The following is a 24206-nucleotide window of genomic DNA, read 5'->3' as shown; positions in this document are numbered from 1 at the left end:
GAAAACATTGGTCCAGGTAGTTTAGTACCAAACACAATGTGTACTGAAAACTACCATGGAAAACATTAGCCCAGGTAGTTCAGTACCCAACACAATGTGTACTGAAAACTACCATGGAAAACATTGGTCCAGGTAGTTCAGAACCCAACACAATGTGTACTGAAAAATACCATGGAACGCAAATCCAAGCCGAATGATTGTACTACAACAAAGGCAAATTTCTCTCCATTTAAATGTTCCTTGGCCAAAGTAAGAAACTAGGTGATAATATCAGAGCATGGATTTGATTTAGGATAACTCCGATACGCTATGGCTGTCCGTCCACCACTTGCACACGTGACTATTCCGCGCTTTAACTTTCTGTTTTCTAAGTGTTTTGTTATTGTACCGTGACAGCCTTAATCGATTGTGAAAATTGTGCACATTTTTTTAGCTGACGCACTCACTGATGACGACTTATGTACCGGTATTGTTCATTTCTCGAAATATTGTCAGCCCAAAAATTACTTTTTTCATTTTCTCCAGCTAAATAACAAATATTAAATTGAAAATAGAAAATAGTTCTCAATTCGAATCCTAGTTCGACTTAAAACATTTAACATTTTACATAGTTCCCACGATCCGCGTAGTCTATTTTGCTTGGTATTAATTTCTTCGCTCATTTTTTTTAATTCATTGTTTTTATAACAACATGAGGATTATACCCGGGGGGGTAATGCCTAATGGGGACGTGCCCCTGAAATGGGTCTTGTTTTTTGGATTTTAGGTATAAGTATCGGTCTTATTTCTGTGGTCAAGATACTAGTAGGTATAAATATCGGTAATATTTCAAAGAGAAAGCGAACTGATGTTTCTCATTTAACAACTTAAATAACCTGAACATTGTGTTAATAATATGCTCTTATGTAAGTGACAGAGGTATTTCTATGGTCAAAATACATATTTTAATAAATCAATATACAATTCAACTGTTGGCTTACATGTGCTTCTATTGGTGATGCTCTTCTAACAGAGCAAATACGGTAACTGTTTTATTTGGAATAAAAAGTGATGATAAAAATGGTACTTTAGTATAAATATGGGTATAGATTTTGCCACTATCCAGGTAAAAAAAATGGTCACACTTTTGAGCACTCAAGGGCACTTCCCTACCCAGCTACGTATCAACTGTCCGCCGGGATTAAACCCGGGACGCCCCTCTCCGTCAACAGCAAACCTCACACGTATGTCATTGGTACATTAGCCTGTGAGTTTATTGATCTACATTTATAAGTTGCTGTTCGGTATTTTTTATTCAGTATTTTCATACCGTTTAATTGATAGTTACGTTTCGTTTTTTCTCTTTCGTTAGTTAGGACTTGTCGCCATTCAAGTTTTGTTTTCACTGCTGCGCCTGCTGCTAGGCAACAACTATCACGTGACCAAGCATGATGGCGAGCTCGGTCAGCAAAATGGCGGACATGGGGAATTGACAGAAGATTGGAGATCTTGCGTTCCTGAGCTTTATTCGAACGGTCCTGGTGAAAATTACGGCGTGATGCTCAACAGAGTCAAAGTTTAATCTTTGTTTCACATTTACGGTGAGTTTTATCGGTCTTACGTAGCTAATTAATCGTTAATCGATGACAATAAATCACTAAGCGATTCATGATAAAAAACGATTAACACTTTCAACGAGACGTTGGTTATCGTGTGTGCTGTTTACGATGCAGCGAACTGGAACAATCGCCTCCAGGCCACGATCCCCGCTAGAACTAAAATACTGGGTACCGAGATTGTAGCATATCTGAAGTACGTACCATGTACCTGTAGTGTCGAGTTTCTCTGTTTTGTTTTTATAGTTATATCACCCGACAATGGCGCTAAGCGTTCTCGATAAAAAACACTTGTTTTCGGCGATCGAGTTTCGCAGGAAACGTAAATTGTCATGTTTACACCGTAACAGTTTAAGTTTCAGAAGAACATAAGCTATATTTAGTGTTATCGCGGAGTGATCGGTGTCTGATTGAAGTCATGGTCACTCGTAATATTTACAAAACAAAGTTCTCCCTCAAGGTCAGCATGATTGAACGTGATTCCTGTTTTTATTTTTCTGAGCTTCAAGTTTTTTCACCAGACACAATGGTTTAATTTTTTGTCCCTCGGTTTTTACTCTCATGAGATAAATTATCTCACACAATTTTAAGAAAAACAAGTGACTATAAGTGTAGAATAAAATTAAAATATGTTTTCATAATAAGCAAAATACTATGAGGGAAACAAAATACATGCTTTTACATGTAGTTCCACATAGATGGGTACTGTAAAATGACTAATTTTCACTGTGTTTAAATTTCACTGATTTACCATTTTAGGCATATTCAGTGGGTTTAAAATTCACAGTTTTATTATTTAGATAATGTGTTCTATGCTAAATTTTACACATTCACTGGGTTTTATTTTAGAACATTTTGCAGTCAGCGAAATAAGCAAAATTAAAACCCAGTGAATAATTAACCCTTTTACAGTAATTTTCTCATACTTTCTAAACTGATGGAACAATTCCACCGATGTATTTAAATTCCTGCTGAGAACACTAAGCTTATTCTGAAAGATGGACTGTAGCAGGAAGTCAGTAGAAGACAAGAGATTTTTTTCTTTAGCGTGGGGGAAAGTTGGTTAGCGTGGGGAAAACCGAGGTGTTAATCAAAATATTTAATGTCAATTGTTTATGATTGGTCCTGGCAACGTTTGGGTGATCGTGACATAGCTCCGTCTTTGAGAATATATCTTACACTTTAAAGAGTGATTGAAACTAGTGTTGTCAAAAAAATTTCAATATAACTTGAGTGTCGGCAAAGGGTATTTTCGTAAGCTGTAATCAACTATTTTTATTTTCTTAATACTGTAAAATCTGTATTAAAAGCCAAGGCTTCTATTAAAATGTTACAATGCAACAGAGGGGATGCAGCTTCTATTAGAGCATCTGCACATATGAGAAATAGTGAATTTATGGTTCTCAATTGTTCAAAAAGAATGGGTGCGACTTATATTAGGGATGCGGCTTCTAATACAGATTTTACGATCTAATTTAAATAAATAAAAAATGTAAATTCGTAGACATGGGCGAGATGTAAAATGTAATCAGCTATTTTATTAGTCCGTAATTTGTACAAAGATATTATTTTTTTTGAGCGTATAAAGCATTTTCCGAATTTTCAATTTTTATTTTTTTAACCCAAATTATCAAAATATTATACAATACCGTTTTTAAATAGCCTTTAACTTGTTCAGTCTATGAACATTATTTTTTTTAATTATGTAGGTAGAAAAATAAATTTTAGGAAATTTTCACAAAGTAAAAATCCCTCAAAAAATGTTGAACATAACTTAGGAACATCAGACCAAGTGGTTTGATGAAAAACTATTTTTTTTAGGAGGTGGCTTAATTGTTCGTAGCAAAATTAATAAAATTATGATAATTGTGTGATTGAAATATGTTACATGGTTGTAGAAGTTTGATTTAAGTCGATGGAGGTCATTTCAAAACACGAAAAAAAAAATCGAAAAAAATATAGAATTAAGGTGTGATTAGTTTGTTTGTGGTCGAAGAGAAGAAATGCAGAAACTTGAATGTGGCCATTTTCAAAATGTTAACAAAAATCAGGTGACAATTCTTATCAAAATAATGGTCAAACTAACTAATAGAAAGATTTTGATATGCGAAAACTTTTTGTTTGGCGTTGAAATGATTGGTAAAAGCAGGGATTTAGTTGTCAAACAATTAGCTTAGGACATTATTCAATAATTCATTGCTAAAAAAAATTTGTGTAATTTACAGCAAATAAAACAAAATATTCCGGTTTACCTCAGGTCACGCAATATGCGCACAAACGATGAATACGCAAACGCTATCGATTCGAGAACTGGGAATTACATTACCATGCCTCCAAATAAGGAACTAAGTAGATTTGTAATTGCATACCCACCCTCCGAAGGAAATCGTGTTGAAATTCATAAATTGTGAGAAATCAGAAAAACAGACATTTCTAGAAATAATAATGCAAATGTATGTGTAAGTCTACTGTAAAAGGATTATTTATTCACTGGGTTATAATTTTGCTTATTTCGTTGACTGGAAAATGCGCTAAATTAAAACCCAGTGAATATGTAAAATTTAGCACAGAACACATTATCTAAATGATAAAACCGAGAATTTAAAACCCACTAAATATGCCTGAAATGCTAAATAAGCGAAATTTAAACCCAGTGAAAATTAATCATTTTTAAGTAGGAAAGAACTGGGGTTATTTCATCTCAGTTTATTTTGTGGCATTTTGAATTCACAGAGTTCGCTCATAATACGATCTTAATTGTGTATCGTAATAAAGTATGTAACTACAAAAGTCGCTAACACTCGCTGTTGCATGACCTTCAGAGAAAAAGTTCCTGATTTTCAAGAAATCATGAAAATGTTTGTTTTTTTTACAAAATTAATTCAATTTTGACATATATGAAAATATGATTATATTTATATGATTTATATATACGATATATGATTTTGAGGTAGTTCTGTACCATTAAATTAGAACACAGAAAAGATTGGTCACAGTAAATAATTCAAGAATCGTTGAGTGTTGATTCACATACATGCAAGTCATTTTCCATGGATAACTTACTGTAAAATACTTTATTTTCGTTGAAGAAATTATTCAGTGAAAATAAAATCCAGTGAATATACCTTTTTTCCTGTATTTTACATTCAACTTGTCAGAAATCAGTGAAAATAAATTCCATACAAAACCCCAACAAATTGTTGTCAGCAGAAATTAATTCCAGCTAAAATATTTTACAGTAACATAATTATTCAAAATTCTCCATTTTTTGTGACAGTCATATGGAGCCCACTTGATACTACATAGACTTTTTTTAGCATAGGTCACTGAACAAAATGTTATTTAATATAATTTTTCTGTCATAGGGACCAATTGTAAACTATTTAAAACACACGTTTTTGATAAATTTTTTTAGGTTGCTTTTGTGGAAAGCGTAGTTCGATGACCCTATATTTTTATTTCAAAATTTTGAACATCACAGTTACCCAACCCCTCTTGCTAGATTTCAAAGATTTTTGAGTATTATTTTTATCAAGTGAATCTTCCAGGACACAACAGTTTTTTAATTTCTTTGGTGATTGGTTCTTAGCGATGACACCGCTAAGAGAGTTCACCTCTACGAACTGGTGAGTACTAGTATTGGTAGTATTGACACAGGCCTTATCTTTCTGATCTTGATACGGCAGCCTGAGAATCTTAACAACAGAGTGGTCAGTACTTGTGTAGTACATGACTGCGTTGTTATAGAAACCATACTATGAATAACTTTAACCTCCAGTGAACTTTCGTCACCTTGAATAATCCCCCTACCCTCCTCCCAACCATAATAAATGTGATTACATAAATAACAGAGGTTTTTTAAAGATCAAAATAGGTCATATTTCAATCCACAGGCAGTTTCTACTTTTGTCTGTCCTGGCTAAAATCTGCCCATCTTGAACAGGTTGACAGGCCTTAATTCCACAGGGACAGACCATTTCCACATTTACCTGTCCCAGCTAAAATCTGCCTATCTTGAACAGGTGGACAGGCCTTAATTCCACGGTACAGGCAATTTCTACATTTACCTGTCCCAGCTAAAATCTGCCTATCTTGAACAGGTTGACAGGCCTTAATTCCACAGGGACAGGCAATTTCTACGTTTACCTGTCCCAGCTAAAATCTGCTTGTCTGTAATAGGTGGACAGACCTTAATTTACCTGTTCCAGCTAAAATCTGCCTGTCTGTAACAGGTGGACAGACCTTAGTTTCACCTCTGATTTAAACAGAATGACTTCTTTAAGCCCCCCCCCCCCACCCCTAACCTAAACTATATCACTCCAGCAATATAATTCTACATGCCCCTCCTGGTAACTATACAATTTCTTAAAGAGGGGCATATCAAATTAAAATATAGGAGGGGCACTGGTGGGGACAAAGTTAGGATTACAATGAGGGCTGAGGGAGCCCTATAATGACATTTCATTTAAACTGGCCCACTGTATCCACCACGTAGTAATTTCGTCACCTATTATTTTTCGTGATACAGTGACACCATCCGACTCCTATACTTACCCTGCTAATTTTATGTCATACCTTACCCCCCCCCCCCCCCCCCCCCGGTATTTTAGCTGGAATTAATTTTCACTGAAAATACTTTTTTGGTATTATGAATAGAATTTATTTTCACTAATTTTTGATGAGTTGAATGTATAACATATAAAAAAAGGTATATTTACTGGACTTTATTTTCACGAACTCGTGCCTTCAGCGAAAAATAAGAAAATAAATCCTGAGCGAAAATAAAATATTTTGTAGTACCATAGCTGTTTTTCTTGTAAAGTATTGTGAGATTTTTTTTCATAATACTGATATTTGTTTTCAGTTTAAAAAATCTGAATTCTGTGGTATGTATGTCAGTAACACTGCTCTGCAACTTTTTGATAGACAATCTGACTGAAATAATCTTTCAACCGTGACTGAGATTAAAATAGACTAGTTGCTTTGTGTACAATAGTGATTTACAGTAGTAAATGTATCCATTGTTGTGAGACTACACATGTAACTAACCAAACTTACTGTAAACATATTAATTATTCACTGGTTTTTAATTTTAACTACTGTAAAGTACTTTATTTTCGCTTGGGATAAATTTTCGCTATTTTCGCCGAAGGAATAATTCAGTGAAAATAAAATCCGGCGAATATACGGTACCATTTTTCCTATATTTTACATTCAACTCACCAAAAATCAGTGAAAATAAATTCCATACAAAATACCCAAAAAGTCATTTCAGCGAAAATTAATTCCAGCTAAAATAAAGTATTTTACAGTATTTTTGCTGATAGGTAAATAAAATCCATATAGACATGTGAGTAACAATAGAACCCATTGTTTTCCTGCCAAGTCTGTGAACCCAGTGAAAATGCTCAAAACATTAAAATAGTGAAATGAAATGCTAGTGATAATAAACGGCTTTACAGTATACCAGTGCTAGCTTGTATTTCTTTCCTGCCAGTGTCATTTTATTGTCAGGGAAGCAAAGTACGAGCAGATGTCTCTGGCCTTTTTTTTACAGATCCCATCATATATGGGCATTTCACAATGTCATAAATTAAGTTACCATGGCTTAGCTTATTGAGCCACAATTTTGCATGCACAAATGTTTAGTGACTTCACCAAGCTTTTCAATGACATCATCACTTTCCATAGTTGTAAAAGTGACAACACTAAGTTGCACAGTGACATCACTAAGTTGCACAGTGACATCACTAAGTTGCACAGTGACATCACCCAGTTGCACAGTGGCATCACCAAGTTGCACAGTGGCATCACTAAGTTGCACAGTTACATCACCCAGTTGCACAGTGACATCACCAAGTTGCACAGTGGCATCACCAAGTTGCACAGTGGCATCATCAAGTTGCACAGTGGCATCACCCAGTTGCACAGTGACATCACCAAGTTGCATAGTGGCATCACTAAGTAGCACAGTGGCATCACCAAGTTGCACAGTGGCTTCACTAAGTTGCACAGTGGCATCACCCAGTTGCACAGTGACATCACCAAGTTGCACAGTGACATCACCAAGTTGCACAGTGACATCACCAAGTTGCACAGTAACATCATCCAGTTGCACAGTGGCATCACCAAGTTGCACAGTGACATCACCAAGTTGCACAGTGGCATCACCCAGCTGCACAGTGACATCACCCAGTTGCACAGTGATATCACTAAGTTGCACAGTGGCATCACCAAGTTGCACAGTGACATCACCCAGTTGCACATTGGCATCACCAAGTTGCACAGTGATATCACTAAGTTGCACAGTGACATCACTAAGTTGCACAGTGACATCACCCAGTTGCACAGTGATATCACTAAGTTGCACAGTGGCATCACTAAGTTGCACAGTGGCATCACTAAGTTGCACAGTGACATCACCAAGTTGCACAGTGACATCACCAAGTTGCACAGTGACATCACCAAGTTGCACAGTGACATCACTAAATTGCACAGTAACATCATCCAGTTGCACAGTGACATCACCAAGTTGCATAGTGACATCACCCAGTTGCACAGTGACATCACTAAGTTGCACAGTGGCATCACTAAGTTGCACAGTGACATCACCAAGTTGCACAGTGACATCACCAAGTTGCACAGTCACATCAGCCAGTTGCACAGTTACATCACCCAGTTGCACAGTGACATCACCAAGCTGCAAAGTGGCATCACCCAGTTGCACAGTGACATCACCAAGTTGCACAGTGGCATCACCCAGTTGCACAGTGACATCACCCAGCTGCACAGTGACATCCCACAGTTGCACAGTGACATCACTAAGTTGCACAGTGACATCACCCAGTTGCACAGTTACATTACCCAGTTGCACCAAGTTGCACAGTGGCATCACCCAGCTGCACAGTGACATCACCCAGTTGCACAGTGACATCACCAAGTTGCACAGTTACATCACCCAGTTGCACATTGACATCACCCAGCTGCACAGTGACATCACCCAGTTGCACAGTGACATCACTAAGTTGCACAGTGGCATCACTAAGTTGCACAGTGGCATCACTAAGTTGCACAGTGGCATCACTAAGTTGCACAGTGACATCACCAAGTTGCACAGTGACATCACCAAGTTGCACAGTGACATCACTAAATTGCACAGTAACATCATCCAGTTGCACAGTGACATCACCAAGTTGCATAGTGACATCACCCAGTTGCACAGTGACATCACTAAGTTGCACAGTGGCATCACTAAGTTGCACAGTGACATCACCAAGTTGCACAGTGACATCACCAAGTTGCACAGTGACATCACCAAGTTGCACAGTGACATCACTAAGTTGCACAGTCACATCACCCAGTTGCACAGTTACATCACCCAGTTGCACAGTGACATCACCAAGCTGCAAAGTGGCATCACCCAGTTGCACAGTGACATCACCAAGTTGCACAGTGGCATCACCCAGTTGCACAGTGACATCACCCAGCTGCACAGTGACATCCCACAGTTGCACAGTGACATCACTAAGTTGCACAGTGACATCACCCAGTTGCACAGTTACATTACCCAGTTGCACCAAGTTGCACAGTGGCATCACCCAGCTGCACAGTGACATCACCCAGTTGCACAGTGACATCACCAAGTTGCACAGTTACATCACCCAGTTGCACAGTGACATCACCCAGCTGCACAGTGACATCACCCAGCTGCACAGTGACATCACCCAGTTGCACAGTGACATCACCCAGCTGCACAGTGACATCACCCAGTTGCACAGTGACATCACTAAGTTGCACAGTGGCATCACTAAGTTGCACAGTGGCATCACCAAGTTGCACAGTGACATCACCAAGTTGCACAGTGACATCACTAAATTGCACAGTAACATCATCCAGTTGCACAGTGACATCACCAAGTTGCATAGTGACATCACCCAGTTGCACAGTGACATCACTAAGTTGCACAGTGGCATCACTAAGTTGCACAGTGACATCACCAAGTTGCACAGTGACATCACCAAGTTGCACAGTGACATCACCAAGTTGCACAGTGACATCACTAAGTTGCACAGTCACATCACCCAGTTGCACAGTTACATCACCCAGTTGCACAGTGACATCACCAAGCTGCAAAGTGGCATCACCCAGTTGCACAGTGACATCACCAAGTTGCACAGTTACATCACCCAGTTGCACAGTGACATCACCCAGCTGCACAGTGACATCACCCAGTTGCACAGTGACATCACTAAGTTGCACAGTTACATCACCCAGTTGCACAGTGACATCACCCAGCTGCACAGTGACATCACCCAGTTGCACAGTGACATCACTAAGTTGCACAGTGGCATCACTAAGTTGCACAGTGACATCACCCAGTTGCACAGTGACATCACCAAGTTGCACAGCGACATCACCAAGTTGCACAGTGACATCACTAAATTGCACAGTAACATCATCCAGTTGCACAGTGACATCACCAAGTTGCAGAGTGACATCACCCAGTTGCACAGTGACATCACTAAGTTGCACAGTGGCATCACTAAGTTGCACAGTGACATCACCAAGTTGCACAGTGACATCACCAAGTTGCACAGTGACATCACTAAGTTGCACAGTGACATCACCCAGTTGCACAGTTACATCACCCAGTTGCACAGTTACATCACCCAGTTGCACAGTGACATCACCAAGCTGCAAAGTGGCATCACCCAGTTGCACAGTGACATCACCAAGTTGCACAGTGTCATCACCCAGTTGCACAGTGACATCATCCAGTTGCACAGTGACATCACCCAGTTGCACAGTGGCATCACTAACTTGCACAGTTACATAACCCAGTTGCACAGTGACATCACCCAGTTGCACCAAGTTGCACAGTGGCATCACCCAGCTGCACAGTGACATCACCCAGTTGCACAGTGACATCCCACAGTTGCACAGTGACATCACCCAGTTGCACAGTTACATTACCCAGTTGCACCAAGTTGCACAGTGGCATCACCCAGCTGCACAGTGACATCACCCAGTTGCACAGTGACATCACCAAGTTGCACAGTTACATCACCCAGTTGCACAGTGACATCACCCAGCTGCACAGTGACATCACCCAGTTGCACAGTTACATCACTAAGTTGCACAGTGGCATCACTAAGTTGCACAGTGACATCACCAAGTTGCACAATGACATCACCAAGTTGCACAGTGACATCACTAAATTGCACAGTAACATCATCCAGTTGCACAGTGACATCACCAAGTTGCATAGTGACATCACCCAGTTGCACAGTGACATCACTAAGTTGCACAGTGGCATCACTAAGTTGCACAGTGGCATCACTAAGTTGCACAGTGACATCACCAAGTTGCACAGTGACATCACCACGTTGCACAGTGACATCACTAAGTTGCACAGTCACATCACCCAGTTGCACAGTTACATCACCCAGTTGCACAGTGACATCACCAAGCTGCAAAGTGGCATCACCCAGTTGCACAGTGACATCACCAAGTTGCACAGTGGCATCACCCAGTTGCACAGTGGCATCACCCAGTTGCACAGTGACATCATCCAGTTGCACAGTGGAATCACAAAATTGCACAGTGACATCACTAAGTTGCACAGTAACATCACCAAGCTGCACAGTGACATCACCCTGTTGCACAGTGACATCACTGATTTGCACAGTGGCATCACTAAGTTGCAGTGACATCACCAAGTTGCACAGTGACATCACCCAGTTGCACAGTGACATCACCAAGTTGCACAGTTACATCACCCAGTTGCACAGTGACATCACCCAGCTGCACAGTGACATCACCCAGCTGCACAGTGACATCACCCAGTTGCACAGTGACATCACCCAGCTGCACAGTGACATCACCCAGTTGCACAGTGACATCACTAAGTTGCACAGTGGCATCACTAAGTTGCACAGTGGCATCACCAAGTTGCACAGTGACATCACCACGTTGCACAGTGACATCACTAAGTTGCACAGTCACATCACCCAGTTGCACAGTTACATCACCCAGTTGCACAGTGACATCACCAAGCTGCAAAGTGGCATCACCCAGTTGCACAGTGACATCACCAAGTTGCACAGTTACATCACCCAGTTGCACAGTGACATCACCAAGCTGCAAAGTGGCATCACCCAGTTGCACAGTGACATCACCAAGTTGCACAGTGGCATCACCCAGTTGCACAGTGGCATCATCCAGTTGCACAGTGGAATCACAAAATTGCACAGTGACATCACTAAGTTGCACAGTAACATCACCAAGCTGCACAGTGACATCACCCTGTTGCACAGTGACATCACTAATTTGCACAGTGGCATCACTAAGTTGCAGTGACATCACCAAGTTGCACAGTGACATCACCCAGTTGCACAGTGACATCACCAAGTTGCACAGTTACATCACCCAGTTGCACAGTGACATCACCCAGCTGCACAGTGACATCACCCAGTTGCACAGTGACATCACCCAGTTGCACAGTGACATCACTAAGTTGCACAGTGGCATCACTAAGTTGCACAGTGGCATCACTAAGTTGCACAGTGGCATCACCATATTGCACAGTGACATCACTAAGTTGCACAGTTACATCACCCAGTTGCACAGTGACATCACCAAGCTGCAAAGTGGCATCACCCAGTTGCACAGTGGCATCATCCAGTTGCACAGTGGAATCACAAAATTGCACAGTGACATCACCAAGCTGCACAGTGACATCACCCTGTTGCACAGTGACATCACTAATTTGCACAGTGGCATCACTAAGTTGCAGTGACATCACCAAGTTGCACAGTGACATCACTAAATTGCACAGTGACATCACTAAATTGCACAGTAACATCATCCAGTTGCACAGTGACATCACCAAGTTGCATAGTGACATCACCAAGTTGCATAGTGGCATCACCCAGTTGCAAAGTGGCATCACCCAGTTGCACAGTGACATCACCAAGTTGCACAGTGGCATCACCCAGTTGCACAGTGGCATCACCCAGTTGCACAGTGGCATCACCATATTGCACAGTGACATCACTAAGTTGCACAGTCACATCACCCAGTTGCACAGTTACATCACCCAGTTGCACAGTGACATCACCAAGCTGCAAAGTGGCATCACCCAGTTGCACAGTGACATCACCAAGTTGCACAGTGGCATCACCCAGTTGCACAGTGACATCATCCAGTTGCACAGTGGCATCACTAAGTTGCAGTGACATCACCAAGTTGCACAGTGACATCACTAAATTGCACAGTGACATCACTAAATTGCACAGTAACATCATCCAGTTGCACAGTGACATCACCAAGTTGCATAGTGACATCACCAAGTTGCATTGTGACATCACCAAGTTGCACAGTGACAACACCAAGCTGCAAAGTGGCATCACCCAGTTGCATAGTGACATCACCAAGTTGCATAGTGGCATCACCCAGTTGCAAAGTGGCATCACCCAGTTGCACAGTGACATCACCAAGTTGCACAGTGGCATCACCCAGTTGCACAGTGGCATCACCCAGTTGCACAGTGGCATCACCATATTGCACAGTGACATCACTAAGTTGCACAGTCACATCACCCAGTTGCACAGTTACATCACCCAGTTGCACAGTGACATCACCAAGCTGCAAAGTGGCATCACCCAGTTGCACAGTGACATCACCAAGTTGCACAGTGGCATCACCCAGTTGCACAGTGACATCATCCAGTTGCACAGTGGCATCACTAAGTTGCAGTGACATCACCAAGTTGCACAGTGACATCACTAAATTGCACAGTGACATCACTAAATTGCACAGTAACATCATCCAGTTGCACAGTGACATCACCAAGTTGCATAGTGACATCACCAAGTTGCATTGTGACATCACCAAGTTGCACAGTGACAACACCAAGCTGCAAAGTGGCATCACCCAGTTGCACAGTGACATCACCAAGTTGCACAGTGGCATCACCCAGTTGCACAGTGACATCATCCAGTTGCACAGTGGCATCACTAAGTTGCAGTGACATCACCAAGTTGCACAGTGACATCACTAAATTGCACAGTGACATCACTAAATTGCACAGTAACATCATCCAGTTGCACAGTGACATCACCAAGTTGCATAGTGACATCACCAAGTTGCATTGTGACATCACCAAGTTGCACAGTGACAACACCAAGCTGCAAAGTGGCATCACCCAGTAGCACAGTGACATCACCAAGTTGCACAGTGGCATCACCCAGTTGCACAGGTGATGTCACGAAGTTGCACAGTGGCATCACTAAGTTGCAGTGACATCACCAAGTTGCACAGTGACATCACTAAATTGCACAGTGACATCACTAAATTGCACAGTAACATCATCCAGTTGCACAGTGACATCACCAAGTTGCATAGTGACATCACCAAGTTGCATTGTGACATCACCAAGTTGCACAGTGACAACACCAAGCTGCAAAGTGGCATCACCCAGTTGCACAGTGACATCACCAAGTTGCACAGTGGCATCACCCAGTTGCACAGTGACATCATCCAGTTGCACAGTGGCATCACTAAGTTGCAGTGACATCACCAAGTTGCACAGTGACATCACTAAATTGCACAGTGACATCACTAAATTGCACAGTAACATCATCCAGTTGCACAGTGACATCACCAAGTTGCATAGTGACATCACCAAGTTGCATTGTGACATCACCAAGTTGCACAGTGACAACACCAAGCTGCAAAGTGGCATCACCCAGTAGCACAGTGACATCACCAAGTTGCACAGTGGCATCACCCAGTTGCACAGGTGATGTCACGAAGTTGCACTGTGACATCACCAAGTTGCACAGTGACATCACTAAGTTTCATTGACATCACCAAGTTGCACAGTGACATCACTAAGTTTCATTGACATCACCAAATTGCACAGTGACATCACCAAGTTGATTCCTTTTTGAAAAACATCAAACAAGATCATAATATTTACAGACCACCCTAAAGTAATCATATATGTCTTCCAAAAATATTGAAATTCAATATTATGAAAACTTCTTAACATTTACTTTTTTTGTTTGATTTTTTTTCTATGTAGATAATTTACAATGAGTGCTACTTCCCGTCGGATGTCAGCGGGCCCTGTGATTGGCTCGTCGATATCTATACTTGACCGGGGAGATGCTCCCGCACAGGCCGTAATTGACAAAACAACCCGGGCTAAAGCTAAATGAGTCTCAGATGAAACCAAAGAATAATTGGAAAAAATACAATTGAGGGTGAACAAGGTAAATGTTTTAAATAATAAATTTATTTAGTTTTCAATTAAAATGTTTTGTTAACATTGCTGTACGATCTTTTTGCATTGAGTGGGAAATGTTTTTTTTTTCATAAAACATGAATTTTTAAAGATAAACTGAATATTTAAGAAGTATTTAAAGTGGAGGGGTAGTCTACCGATACTTGGGACAAACATGTAATCGACGATGACAATGTATGCTAAAAATGCAAAGGCTTATGCTTCACAACCCGTTTTATACCCGATATTTAGGGCATTTCGCAGCACATACAAGTTGTTTTTATCAACAGAATTCATTCATAGATCTCAAATTTCATGTACAGAGTGTCAAAAGCCACACCTCTGCTCTTCTTTAACTTTCTTAAAATAAATTCAGATTATTATTTTATACATTTAAGAATAATTTTAAGTTTGAATCAGCCGTCACATTGCCATATATGCTCGCAAGCGAACATCCTAGCATTTTCACTGCCTGGCAACCATCGGTAACCGGTGAAAACAACGATCGAAAACTGTACTTTGGGATAGTTGTGGAGAAACTCTTGAACATTGTTGCTCAAGATTGTCTCATAATTTGTGCTGTTTCTTTGACTTCAGCTGTTTTCCCTGGCTATTTGACCGGCGTTCCACACCAGCTCGATCAGAGGCCATCGAAATACATGGTACAGTGGTACACGTCTTAGCAACATAGAACATTCTGTGACGTAGCTCTGCCCCCAAGAATAGACCCATACTAATAATCTTCAAATCTAGTAATTTCTCTGTAGCTGCTTGTCGTTGGTTTGTGGTAGGAAGGAAGTCTAAATTTGTGACTCAACCAGTTGCTTAGGCCATCTGTTGCTGTTAATCAGTCTGTGTAAATAAAATCACCTTCCTCATGTTTTTACAAACACTGCCTCCCACTTTTATTAAAAGTAAAAATAATTAGTAAAATTCATAATTGAGACAAGAAAAAGGAAACAAACAAACATTTTCCATTTGTGATACATATATTAATATAGTAAAACAAATTTAGCTATCAATAATTCATTTTAAGATTTTTAGTAATTTTGAAAAATATTTTAATTTACCGGTACTGCATTTAGTAATGTCAGAAAGGGCATAGCAATTAAATGACACAAATGCATTGATAACCCATTGGTAGTATGACTTAACAAATTAAGTAAAATGGTAAATATATTTTCCAAAAAGTGACGTATTTTCAATTTTTTTTCAAATTTTCTGTCATTAAAATTGTTTTTTTTTTTGTTTTTTGGGGGAAAATATGAATTCAGATAATAAATGAAAGTAAAATTTAGAACTAAAAATTATGACACACAAAATTTGCATATTTATTTTCTATGTCTGACATGTTCTGTAAAAAACTGAAGCTGAAATATAATTAACTGTTCTAACTTTATGAGAGACGAGTTCTCAAGATTCTTTGATTCAGGGAAAATTACGACATTTTGTAGCAGTTGAAATTTCTCTCATGTCTTTTGACACGGAATAATGAATGATCTTTGTCAAATTTTATCTTTACGAATGCCCTTAAATTATCAAATCATAATAATTTGTAATAGTGAAAATAAAATAGCTTACGAATCTCAGCATATGTTCACTGGAAATTTGTTTGTGAACTCTATTGGTGTATGTAACTAAAGTGCATGGTAACCTAGCAACCAAAGTTTCCGAAACTTTGAGCCATGAAACTATGAAATTGGAACAACTAGTATATTCCTACCCGGGCTGTATTATTCAATTTTTTTTTATTTATCCATCTTCTATTACAGACCTGGCTACTAGTTTCCAAAATTATGAGCCATTTTTACTGGAACTATTAGTAGATTCCTCCTATCAGGGCTGTATTTTGCAATTTTTTTTAATTTTCATTTATTTCAGACAATCAATGAGTTTGAATTAAATGAACAATATGTAAACAACAACAAGTCTGCAATACTGGTACCAGACCTGGTGAGTAACCAATTAACAAACAAACACACACATGAGTTTGCTTGAATCGTTTCCCAATTTAAGTTTGCACATTATTCCACAGTTTCTGACAATTATTTTCAGTCTGCAGTTTAATAATTGTAAATAATTTTCTGTCTAATTTTTTTTATTTGATAATTCATTTTTACAATGTGTTCATGTGACCCTATGCATGTATCCTAAGTGATTGGAAACAGCAATTTAGCCTGCCATCAACGGTGTTGATATAGGTTACCGTGGTATTTAGAGATTGCTGCCATGGCAACCTGGTATGGTATCTAAATTTATTTTAATGTCAGTATTCAAGGTTACTCAATATTAGGGGTAAAATGTAATTTTCGATGAGGGGGAGGGGTTAAAATCAAAATATAGATGAAAACAAATCATTAAGGAATTATAAAGAAAACTTGAGACTAAAATGCTGGATAAAACAATAACCTATTACCTATGTGGTAAACAACATATAGTCTGCCCCTTGAACTCTAGTCTAACCACAGTTTGCATCTTAGTGGTTTGCCCCCTGAAATAAAGTATATGTATACTGTAAAATACTTTATTTTAGCTGAAATTAATTTTCACTTAAAATACTTTTTGGGTGTTCTGTATAGTGTTTATTTTACAGTATCCCAAATAAGGGAAAATTTGAACATTAGAATGCTTGAAGATACATTTTTGAACAAATGCAGATACAAATTCTGTTGTTTTCGATGCTAAATGTAAAATAATTTGGTGTATAGTTAAATTCTTTGATGTTATTTTCAGATTGAACTTGAAAGAATCATTGGTGTTGCAATACTGAAGAAGAAATACCATCAGGAGGTTGTAGTATTTATCGTAGGGTATCAAGATACCTGCACGCAGAGAGCTAAACTTTTAGGACAACTCAATGAGGTAAAAAAAAACTGACTTAACCTTTTCACCACAAAACTTTCTCGTCCAAATTTTTCTGCACTTTTTTAGCTCCACTGTCGACTTGGTCGAGCGGAGCTTATCATATGAGTGATTGTCCGTCGTCGTCGTCCGTGTCAATGTTTTACTTTTTCGACTTCTTCTTGAAAACTACAAGCCTGAATGCTTTGATACTTGGTGTATATGTACCTTGGGTAGACCTCTCTTAGGTTTGTTCGTTTCATGTTGATATCTTCAATTCTCTATTTTTGGTGAATATTTTTGTCATTATTGGTAAAAAGTGATATTTTCAACTTCTTGTTAAAAACCGCAAGTCCGATTGCTTTGACATTACATATATAGGTACTACATGTGGACCTCTCTCAGATTTGTTCATTTTGTGATGATATCTTCAATTCTCTAATTTTGGTGAATATTTTTGTAATTTTTGGTAAAAAGTGATATTTTCGACTTCTTGTTAAAAACCAAAAATTCAATTGCTTTGATATTACATATATATATACTACATGTAGACCTTTCTCAGATTTGTTCATTTTGTGATGATATCTTCAATTCTCTAATTTTGGTGAATATTTTTGTCATTTTTGCTAAAAAGTGATATTTTCGACTTCTTGTTAAAAACTGTAAGTTCGATTGCTTTGATATTACGTATATAGATACTACATGTAGACCTTTCTCAGATTTGTTCATTTTGTGATGATATCTTCAATTCTCTAATTTTGGTGAATATTTTTGTCATTTTTGGTAAAAAATGATATTTTCGACTTCTTGTTAAAAACCGCAAGTCCAATTGCTTTGATACTACATATATAGGTACTACATGTGGACCTCTCTCAGATTTGTTCATTTCGTGATGATATCTTCAATTCTCTATTTTTAGTGAATATTTTTGTCATTTTTGGTAAAAAGTGATATTTTCGACTTCTTGTTAAAGACCACAAGTCCGATTGCTTTGATATTACATATATAGGTACTACATGTGGACCTCTCTCAGATTTGTTCATTTTGTGATGATATTTTCAATTCTCTAATTTTGGTGAATATTTTTGTAATTTTTGGTAAAAAGTGATATTTTCGACTTTTTGTTAAAAACCAATAGTTCAATTGCTTTGATATTACATATATAGATACTACATGTAGACCTTTCTCAGATTTGTTTATTTTGTGATGATATCTTCAGTTCTCTAATTTTGGTGAATATTTTTGTCATTTTTGGTAAAAAGTGATATTTTAGACTTCTTGTTGAAAACTGTAAGTCCGATTGCTTTGATATTACATATATAGGTACTACATGTGGACCTCTCTCTAATTTGTTCGTTTTGTGATGATATCTTCAATTCTCTAATTAATTTATTTTGGTGAATATTTTTGTAATTTTTGGTAAAAAGTGATATTTTCGACTTCTTGTTAAAAACTGTAAGTCCGATTGCTTTGATACTATTCATAGTGTTCATTTTCTAATGATGTCTTCAGTTCTTTAATTGAAATGTGCATTGCTAACAGTGGAGCTATCTCAGCCGATAGGCTGCTTGTTTTTATATTCTTGAATATTTTTGGGAATGAACTCTAATTTTGGAGCCAACAGACAAAATTTGAGTCAATTTTCAGTTTTTACTCAAAAAATTTGGCTATTTTTGTCTCAGGCTTCTGAAGGTAAGTGCAGACTATAAACAGGAGTATTTTGTGAATTTGTGATGAAAAGAGAGAACTGGCGGTGAAAAGGTTAAAATCACAAATGCAACTTACTGTTGCAACCACTGACCTTTAATAATGCCTGCGAACAGGGCATGGTATGGTGACCAGTGCCCTTTAATTTGAATACTAACGTACCATCCAGGAGGGAGTTGCATGACACGATTGGTGGAAATAATTGTTTAATTTGCATAAATTAATATTCATGAGCAATGAAAAAAATCATCTTTTCAGTAACATTGTGCCAAAATGCTTTTCGATAGAATACATGATAGTTCTAAATTGACAGATTCTATATTTACGAGTCAAAAAAATATATCGAAATACTGATGTAAAGGTGTTTTTTGAGACATGTTTTTGATCAGGCTCTAGCAAATTGTTGAAAGTAACTACATGTTTTTTCTTTACCCTGATCATAGCAAGTTACGAAATTCATGTAGAATGTGGAGGCATGTTTATATTTCACTCTAGTACTATTGCTCAAAATGTTTTTAGTAACTTTTGTCAGTGACATGTTACCTAATTAGTATGCATTTTGAGAAACCACAGTGTGTGTACATGCGCAGTTTGGAATGGAACAATTTTGAACGCAATAAAATCACGCGTAGAACTCGTGCTCCAGCAAGAAATTGTGGCGTCAAACTGGCTGTCGGTTGAATTGTATTGTACTAGATATCATTTTAGAGCCTTTTTTTCTACGAGATGTTTCTAAGTTATGTTTAGGATTATTCTGTAAAAAAATTGCTGAAATTCATAGAAGGGACGTTGTTGCGTTACTGATGGGCTACGACTCACTGACTTCGAAATGTTCCATTCAAATCAGATGGCACCCTCTTGTGCCAATCCCTCCCCTGATACCATCTTAAAGTTTGTTGTTGTTTTTTCTATAGTTTTTTGTAAGCTCCATCAATACATACGATGAAGACGAGTTGATGCCGAAAGGAAACGATATCGATTTAGAGGAAGTGTCTGACAGTATACAGGATGCACTGAATACAGCGGCGAGTGCTTCACAGAAACTACAAGAACTGAACCATGAAATGGTGACATACGTGCACACGTTAACTGGTGGAAAAGCTGCAACAAAGTAAGTTACATTGTAATAGTTCACATGTATCAGTCAGGGAGGTTCCAGTTTTGATATTCATGTGTCACTGTGGAAAAAAAAGATACTGTATTTGTTCTATTACCCAAGCAAATGGGCAAACATGGTATACCATGGTATTTGATGGTCAATCATAACCAATAACTAATTGCAGTGGTACATGATAATGCTCAATCATGGTTGAACATCGATGACTATGCTCAACCATAACTTCCATGATCATGGTTGACCATTGGCAGAACATGGTCAGAACTTCCATGATAGTTGAGTTGTAGTGTCAGATCTTCCATGGTCATGGCTATCTTTTATAGACCATATGGTTAAAATATATTATGTCTGGCTGCACCATGATGGTTATACATGTATATTTTTCCCATGTAGTTAGTGTTTTAGTGCTAACTGATTTTCTTCAAAACACTAATGGTTATTTTCCGTATAATTACAAGATGACCTGTTCTGGTTTGAGAGGTCACAGTAAATGTCTCTGGTTATGATCATAGAAGATCTGAGTCATATGTCCATGGTTGTTGAATGGCACTCAGACTAACATTAATTAATACGACGTATACACTATAATTGCATTTCCATCTCCAAGCATTCAGATGATATATAGGTTGTCATAGCGTAGTAATTTTAGAGAATATCTGAATAACAGATTGATTTTTTAACTTTTTTTCCCTTGTTTCTATTACATTACTTAATGTTTAATTACATCATTTGTGAACAAACTATTATAACAGCCTATTGTCTGTATACTAGGAGCAAGAAGAAATTAGAGAAGGCTTTATCACAGGCCAAGGAAGACATTCAGAGTTTAACAGAGAAATTACTTGGTGCACAAACAGGTTAGTATGGCGAGTTATGATGGTAAACTGCAAGATCACGTAGAATGCTTGAAATTGAACGTAAAAACAGGACAAACAAAGTTCATGGTGACGTCAAAACATCACATGGGATTGGATAAATGAGAAATTACTTTTTGAGGTGTTTCCGTGCCTAATAAGGTGCTATACATATTTGATGATATTCTTTATGGATTGGATACAACTTTTTTGACCCAATGTTGTGCACCAAAGCTTGCGAGGATGCCGTACGACTGAGGGCAGCATCCAGTCCATAAAGGTTTTATCGTACACCTAGCCTTATATGTGTAATTACGATTGTTTTACCTCAAATACGAGACATAATTTAGAATGACACGTTTTGTTTTGATTGATGAAAGCTGGACGCACTGGGCCAGGTGTGATACAGGAAATGATTTCCCTGAAATGAGGGCGCACTTCCCATAGCATTACAAGGCAGGGCAATACAAGGAGATGATAGTGGTCAATTTTGATGAAGTAAGAGGTCATTAACATCATATTCCTCTCTGCAAGTTTCGACATTGAACTACAAAAAAATGTAAATTCAATCGGCAAACATTTGGTCTGCGCCTTTCATGCATTATGCAAGATCTCGCAGTGACCGGAAAATAACTCAGTGTTAGTTACTTTTAGTCAGGGGTCATCAAAATTTTGGCAAAAATAATTCTTACTGGTACAACATGTCATGAAATTGTTGTTTGTATACAAAACAAAAAAAATCATAGAAGTTGCATCAACTTGGAACTGAAAATGTTTCAAAAACTGAACTTTCACAAAAAAAGCTGTCATTTTTCACGCAATAGAAAGTTATGTCACTTTTGTATTAAATTATTATTAAAATCATTGAATAATTTGTAAACATTATCACAATTTTGGCGGGAAAAATTATAGTATTCAAGAATTTAATAAATAAATAATAAAAAATCAGGGCATATTTTTTAAACAACAACAAACATGTTTAAAGTTTTTTCCTTTTTTTTAGAAATTGAAGACAAAGAAGACCAGATGACAAAACTGTATAAACAAATTGATATCAAGAATCTGGAGATCCAGAAACAGAAAACACAAACAGAAGCAGCTAGGGTTAGTAGGGTTTGGGGTCATTGAAACTGAAGATTTGAAAATGGGATTATGAACATTGATTGGCTTAAGGAGGTTTTGGGGTTCTTGAAACTAAAAGCTTAGAAATTGGGGATATGAACACAGCTAGGTTTAGTAGGGTTTGGGGTCCTTGAAACTGAAGATCTGGAAATGGGAAGTGTAACACTGCTTGGGTTAAGAAGGTTTTGGGGTTCTTGAAACTAAAAGCTTAGAAATTGAGGATATGAACACAGGTACAACCCCCCGAGGATAGTATTCTCTGCTTTTCTACTGAAGAGGGCGCAAAAAATGATGACGTCATGCCGATCTAAACTAAACCAGCAATACGTGTAAACGCTCCAGAGTTTTAAACCACGGATTTTTGACTAACCTAGTTTAGGCTAGCCTCCCCCCCCCCCACGTGTAAACACCATATATGCTATAATGTTCTTATCTTCTTTGCATGACAATTTTATTTTTCGGGGGATTTTCACTAAATCGGAACAAAGTCTGTCCCATTGTTAGCTCTTTGAATGTCTAAGTCAACTTTCCTCACATCCACAAAAAAATATATCCATATTTATTCAAATATATGTAATATATTCAATATTTTTCTATAAATATGGATATATTTTTTGTAGCCATTTACTTAAAAATTAAGATAGAATGCTACACAAAAGTAAAAATATTGTCATTTTCCTTATTTTTACTTATTTGATGGATCATCTTACAGGGATTAAGAAAATAGGTTAAAAATATTTGGTCACCACACTCTGTTCAGAGAAAATACACAAATAAAATTCAGTGAGAATAGTATGTTTTGTCCGTTTTGTAGCATTTCACTATTCTCAATATCTCTAAATTATTTTCGGTCACATGGTGAAAAAAAAATATACAGTGTCTTACAAGATACATTTTGATGTCTAGAAGTATTACAAAATTGACAATATTTCTAATGGTTTTTAAAGAGGAAATGTGTTTTCATTGTGGTCTATGGAAACTGCTGCTTAAATTTAAATTTTATGCATATTATTTGACAGTTTTTCTCTAAAAATAGATTGACAATGAACCAAAAAAGTTCACATAATGTTGATTAATACCATAAACCTATTTTTTAAGATCTGTGCTAATACTAAGATGATTCATTGTAGACAGATTTTGACACAAAATATTCTTACTGCTGCTAGTGACGGTAAAATATTTGCCCATGCACAAAACTTAGAAGTAGCATTCTACCTTAATAAAGGAATTTTTGAAAAATATTGAAATATTTTGCATTTTAGTGCATTTTTTGCATTATTGCGTTAAATTCTTAAATTTTAGATTTCATGTTTTCATAATTTAATATTGTTTTGTTTTGTTTTTTAGAATACAATCGAGAAGCTGCAGTTCAAGTTGACGCAAGCACTGGTAGCAATTGACGACAACAAAACAGGTATTGTTTCCATTTTCCCATTCAGATGAACTTGCTACTGTAGAGTAATTTATGTTACATGGAATTTATTATCACTGTGAACTCACTTATTGTTGTGTGTGAGACACATCATGCAAAACATGGGAAAAAATATTTAAAAAAATACTCTTTTGTATGAGTCTAGTAAAATGTTAGTATTAACAATGAACATTTCACTACAAACATTTTTTTTTGAATATTTTGGTGCCAGGTAATATTTTTCACACCAGGTGACAGTCACTGTTGTCTC

At 37.8% G+C, this 24206-nt stretch overlaps 1 protein-coding gene across 1 annotated transcript; it reads left to right on the top strand.

Moving 5' to 3' along the window:
• Positions 1-1400: 1400 nt before the first annotated feature.
• Positions 1401-23967, top strand: LOC146729894 (uncharacterized). Its single transcript, XM_085494706.1, has 6 exons — positions 1401-1580; positions 14683-14872; positions 20346-20542; positions 21320-21405; positions 22406-22506; positions 23872-23967. The coding sequence occupies exons 3-6, from the start codon at positions 20388-20390 to the stop codon at positions 23965-23967; spliced, it is 438 nt and encodes a 145-aa protein (XP_085350832.1). The 5' UTR covers positions 1401-1580; positions 14683-14872; positions 20346-20387.
• Positions 23968-24206: the final 239 nt, after the last annotated feature.

This window comes from Saccoglossus kowalevskii, chromosome 20 (genome assembly GCF_978046115.1).
Source record: "Saccoglossus kowalevskii chromosome 20, keSacKowa6.1, whole genome shotgun sequence".
Lineage (NCBI taxonomy): Eukaryota > Metazoa > Hemichordata > Enteropneusta > Harrimaniidae > Saccoglossus > Saccoglossus kowalevskii.
This window is presented reverse-complemented; position numbering and strand designations above follow the sequence as displayed.